At 41.3% G+C, this 5,491-nt stretch overlaps 1 protein-coding gene across 4 annotated transcripts; it reads left to right on the forward strand.

Moving 5' to 3' along the window:
- Positions 1-524: 524 nt before the first annotated feature.
- On the forward strand, positions 525-5,253 carry LOC135016110 (putative nuclease HARBI1). Of its 4 annotated transcripts, XM_063952843.1 has the most exons (5): positions 525-1,353; positions 1,439-1,811; positions 2,120-2,141; positions 3,448-4,020; positions 5,147-5,253. In XM_063952843.1, exons 1-3 carry the CDS (start codon positions 609-611, stop codon positions 2,121-2,123), a joined length of 1,122 nt encoding a protein of 373 aa, XP_063808913.1. In that variant the 5' UTR covers positions 525-608; the 3' UTR covers positions 2,124-2,141; positions 3,448-4,020; positions 5,147-5,253. The 4 variants fall into 4 exon arrangements, with proteins under 4 accessions (XP_063808913.1, XP_063808911.1, XP_063808912.1 ...); XM_063952841.1 differs by having other exon boundaries at positions 1,439-2,141; XM_063952842.1 differs by having other exon boundaries at positions 2,120-4,020.
- Positions 5,254-5,491: the final 238 nt, after the last annotated feature.

Here is a 5,491-nt window from a genome sequence, read left to right on the forward strand (position 1 = left end):
GGTCCACAAAAACAAGACTTTATTTCTTTAGGAGCAGGTAAGTGTCGTTGGCCTGTGTTGGAGCTTGTTTGTTGGAAGTGTCTGTATGCTGTTTTTGACTGTCATTTGTGTTCTCTTGTAGGAGTTTATTTTTTGGTGAGAAAAACCAATTTTGTATTCATTTTTGGGTGTGGTCCACAAAAACAAGACTTTATTTCTTTAGGAGCAGGTAAGTGTCCTTGGCCTGTGTTGGTGCTTGTTTGTGTTTGTTAAAATTATTATTTTTTTTTTTTTTAAAGTTTGCTAAACAAAGTGTTTGGGTTTTCCAGGATTGATCTGCAAAGTAGTGTTTGTCTTTCCTGGACTAGGTACTAAATTTCTTATTTTTTTGGTATTTTTTTTTAATAAAGTTTTTTTGCATTAATATATGTTTTTTAGATCCAAATCTTAAATTTAGTTTTATTTGCTTTTTATTTTTGCATTTTGGACATGAATTCAACACAGAAAAAATGTACGCTCCTGCAGTAAGTTGACACCACAATTGTAAAAACAGTTATTGTGTAAAATTTTGGAAAACTTTGAATTATTTTTTTTTAACATTTCTTAACATTCTCTCCAAAAAGTGTGTGATGTCAATACATATTGCGGCAGAAGCCCTACCTCCCCAACCCACGCCAGCACTCCCACCCCAACCGCCAGCCCCACAACCACAGCCGGCTCCTCATCAACCAAGGCAACGGAGGCGTGCTAGGCCACCAATTTTCAGAACCCGTGTCAGACTTTTTGGGATGCCAGATGATGTGGTGGTGCGTAGATACCGGCTGCCACCACATCTAATCCTAGACACTCTCTCCATAATAGAGAGTGATCTGGAGTCTGAAATTCGGTATCCTACAGCAATACCACCATTGACACAATTCCTTGCAGTGTTACATTTTTTGGCCACAGGATCATTCCAGCATGTGGTTGGAGACCTGGTTGGCATGTCGCAGGGCCAGTTCAGTAAGGTCCTGCGACGTGTCTGCCAGGCTTTCCTCAAGCGTGTTAAGCAATTTATTGCTATGCCTTTGGATGTTGGTGCCCTAGATGTGGTGAAGCGGCAATTTGCGGAAGGTGGTAGTCGCTTCCCACATGTTATTGGGGTTGTGGATGGCACACATGTAGCTATTCAGCCACCAAAACATAATGAAGAAATTTTTAGAAACAGGAAACTGTTTCATTCTCTGAATGTAATGGTTGTTTGTGGGCCATCCCTCCAGATCCTTTCCCTGAACGCAAAGTTTACTGGAAGTTCCCATGATGCGTATGTCATTAGACAATCAGGGATATGGCAGAGATTAAGATCAAGTCAACGACCAGACATGTGGTTATTGGGTGAGTTGTTGCTCAAATATTTTTGAATAAAAAAAAATTAAAATTTTAAATTTTAAGATCTAAATTTTTGCTTTTATTCCAACAGGAGACCGTGGATATCCTTGCACCCCCTGGCTCATGACTCCTTACCGTAATCCCAGGCCAGGACCACAGATGGCATTTAACTCCGCGCTTACTGCCACTAGGCAGCTGGTGGAGCGCACAATTGGTGTCCTGAAAGGGCGGTTTCGTGTTCTCCACCGCACTGGTGGCGACATCATGTATTCGCCGGAGATGGCAAGTAAAATAGTGGTCCTGTGCGCAATACTCCATAATATCGCGGTAAGGAGTAGTGTAGAGTTTCCTCAGGCAGAGGAATTGCCTGATGAGGAGCCAGGGGTTGTGCCACGCTTCGGTGGGGGGAGTGTGACACGGAGGGGGAGCCAAGTGAGGGCAAGAATTGTAGCAGAATATTTCAGGTATAGTGTTTATATATTTTATATTTGCCCAAATAATACAACACAGTATGCTTCTGTTTTATAAACCATGATTTCAATTTGTATGATCTTGTAAAGTGATTGGGTACGGATTTTGTGGTGTTGGAATGTGTAATTGTTTTTGGTTCAAAATACAAAAACACGTTAAGCTTACAATGTTTATTTTGAAATTTAAATACTGTAATGTTGCTAAATAGTGTCCTTATTTGTTTTATATCATCAAATCCTGATTATGTAACCAAACACACAAACAAATGATACTCAATGTTTCACACTTTGTGACTGTCCAGCTGAATTATCACACGAACTGTGGTGAGTACACAGATATGTTTAGTATTTGTAACTAAAGTCTGTGTCTCTGTGTGTGTTTTGTTTGCTTAAATTTGTGTACCAAACATTTTCGCTTCTGCTATTGCGTTTTTATGCTCGTGCCAAATAACACTCTGCTTTTCACAGCATTGCAAAGATCAATAAAGTTAATAGAAATGACAACATAGATTTTTGACCAATCACATGCTAACAGACACTATAAATATATGCCCAAATAAGGAAAACGCCATTGCCATGATGCGTGCAGCACCGTTCACCAGGCGGGAGCTCCGCGTGCTGGTTGCGGTGATGGACCGCCGCGTAGGCCGCGTTGGGCGCTTCATCCCCAATCGGGTGAAGCGCGAGGCCTACGCGGAGGTCCGCCGCCTGCTGCGGACGCGAGTCCGCAGCAGGCGGACAATCATCCAGCTCGAAAGGAGGTGGAGTGATCTCCGTAGGCGGACTCCAGATTTGTTGGCGGAGATCCGCCATCAAATCCGTGCGCTGCATACACGAAGTAAGTTACCTTACATAAGTTTTTTGCACTAAATTGTGCTAATGTGTTATTTTCCAATTTTTGGCCTTCCGTAATTTAAGTAACAATTGTTAAATACAATGAGCACTGCAGGGGAAGCATATGTAACATGTGCAGAGAGAGTAAGTTTTGGGTGGGGTGTGTTAAATCAGGTGCAAAAATTTGCAAGGCTAAAATAAAGCTGCATGTATTTACCCTGGCCATAATTTTAAATTTAAAAAAAAAAACACACTCTCTCGGGACATGTTATATCTGCCACCCCTGCACTGCACATGCTTTTGGCCAATTGCCTACTCAATACCTGCTGTAAACCCCTTGGATTTGCAGACATTTTACAGTAAGTGGTAGGCTAATTGCAACCTGCAATGCCCTTTTATGGAAATTAGGACACTGTGTGTGGTTAGGTAAAACAGTACTGACTGTAGCAAAGTAACACCAAACAAGTGCATGTTTACAAAAAATAAGAAGCAGGCAGGAAATTAATCCACAATACTTGATCAGTGCAGGCTATATAATAAGGTGCCTTGAATAGTAATCTGGTGATGTTGCTGAGACCAATCACTATGACTCAATTGCCTAGATTAAGGAATGAGCTTCAAAGTTAAATTTTAGACTCATTTTGTTTGCTGTGGCCAACATGAAGAGGATCTTAACATGTTTGCTTTTCTTTGGAACAAAACAAATAATTTAACAATGAACAGAACATTGATAAAACAAATTGATTACTATGTAATTTATCATGTTTGAACAATTTGAACAATATTATCATTCTAGGACAACAACAACGGCAAAACTCCCCACCCCCTTCCCCTTCTCACTCCCCCTCCCCTTCTCACACCCCCTCCCCTTCTCACTCCCCCTCCCCTTCTCACTCCCCCTCCCCTTCTCACTCCCCCTCCCCTTCTCACTCCCCCTCAGCTTCCCAGTCCCCCTCAGCTTCCCAGGCCCCATCAGCTTCCCTGGCCCACTCCACTTTACATTCCCCTTCTCACCACACCTCTCCATCTCTTTCTGGGACCCCTTCTCCTCCTTCCCATACCCCTTCTCCTTCAAAATCAACATCACAATCTGAACCACCCTCACCCTCTATTGCTTTAACTTTTTCTCCGCCCCCCTCGCCCTCTCAATCAGACCCCCCCTCTGAAATTGCGGACCAAATCCAGCCTCCTTCCCCCATCCAGCCTCCTTCCACAATCCCTCCTCCTTCCCCAATCCCTCCTCCTTCCCCAATCCCTCCTCCTTCCCCCATCCAGCCGCCTTCCCCCATCCAGCCAACATCCCCACCAAGTGAATGGGCAGAGGAAGCCCCTGCCGAACGTTCCGGGAGTCTGGATGTTGCCGTGGAAAGTAAGTATATTTTAATTTTTTAAAAAATGATTACCCACTTACACTTACAATGCCAAAACATGCAGTGTTGTACTGTTTGAATTCTTGGACCCTGGAAAAATATTTAAAAATTTCATCATGGTGTACATGTTGCCTTTACATATTTGTGAGTGTCATTATATGTACAGTGTGTATGTGTGCAATGTTTTGTGTGTCCACTCTAGGTTGACACTCATTAGGTAGCCAGGGTTGCCAGGAGAACAGGGTTTATATGTGTTACTTTTTCTGGGAAACAGTTAGACCTGAGTGGAGTTTAGTATGTTTGCCTTTTACACTTGGGCCTGTGTAGTCTGAATATTTACACTTAAAAATCACATGCTTCACTTTGTTATGCAGCCTAATGACACACTGTTTTTTTGTGTGAAAGTTACATTCTCAAAATTAATAAGTGTTCAAGTCAAACATGTTTGCACTTATTTAGTAAGGGCAGCTTTCATGGAGTGTGGGAATGCTATGATATGTTGGCCTTCTGAAGATGTGGATATGCAGTGTGATGATGCAGGACCAACCCACTAAAAATACAAAACAAATAAAACAACAAATGGGAATGAATGCCAACATGGTGTCACACTGACGAAGATGGTAGTTATCTTTAACATGGGATGTCGGACATAGCAATCAATAAGATTATACTTAAAAAATTGGGATCCACTTCTACAATATAATAATCATATTTTTGCTTGATTGCTATGGGCAACGTTCCATCTTAAATATAACTCACATAGTAGTAAATGTAACACATGGTCTGGAACACTTTAAAATCTGATAAAAAGGCTGAGCAGGCTTGTGTGTTCTGCTAATGATTGTACCATAAAACAGGCAGGATGTAGTAACTTTGCCATTAAAGCAGGCCTGTCCAAACTGCGGCACTCCAACTGTTGAGAAACTACACATCCCAGCATGCCCTGACACAGCTTTGCCATTCCCTGACCACAAAACTGTGTAAAGGCATGCTGGTATATGTAGTTTCACAACAGCTGGAGTCCAGCAGTTTGGACATGCCAGCATTTAAGTGTGCTTTGCGCCTTGCTTGGCTAATAAGTAATGTAATTAAGTTATTAATGTTTGTGTTGCATCTTAATTTCAGATGTTGCAGTTGGAGATCCCACAAGTTTTTCAGGGATACTTTACACCATGCGCCAACACCTGCAAGGAATGATGGATTGTGTGGACCATTTGCAAAAATTTGCTTGACTTGTATTCTTTGATTTGTAAAAAAAAAAAAATATTAACAAATACAAAAATAAAAAAGTTGATTAAAGTTAACCGGGTGTTGTGTTTATTAATGCAAAAAAGGATCAGCAGATTGGCAGGCAGAATTTGTTTTGTACAAAAAATTACACACATCTAACGTTACATTTTTACCAAAAAAAAAGGAGATTATTGTGTTAAGAAACATGTAAACACCTTCATTCACAAACAACACCTTTAA

This window comes from Pseudophryne corroboree, chromosome 2, assembly GCF_028390025.1.
Source record: "Pseudophryne corroboree isolate aPseCor3 chromosome 2, aPseCor3.hap2, whole genome shotgun sequence".
In the NCBI taxonomy this organism is placed as follows: domain Eukaryota; kingdom Metazoa; phylum Chordata; class Amphibia; order Anura; family Myobatrachidae; genus Pseudophryne; species Pseudophryne corroboree.

Coding starts and splice junctions, on each gene's coding strand:
- LOC135016110 (XM_063952840.1), top strand. CDS start 609: ATGTCAATACATATTGCGGCAGAAGCCCTACCTCCCCAACCCACGCCA. Junction 1,354..1,438: donor ACCAGACATGTGGTTATTGG/GTGAGTTGTTGC, acceptor TTATTCCAACAG/GAGACCGTGGATATCCTTGC.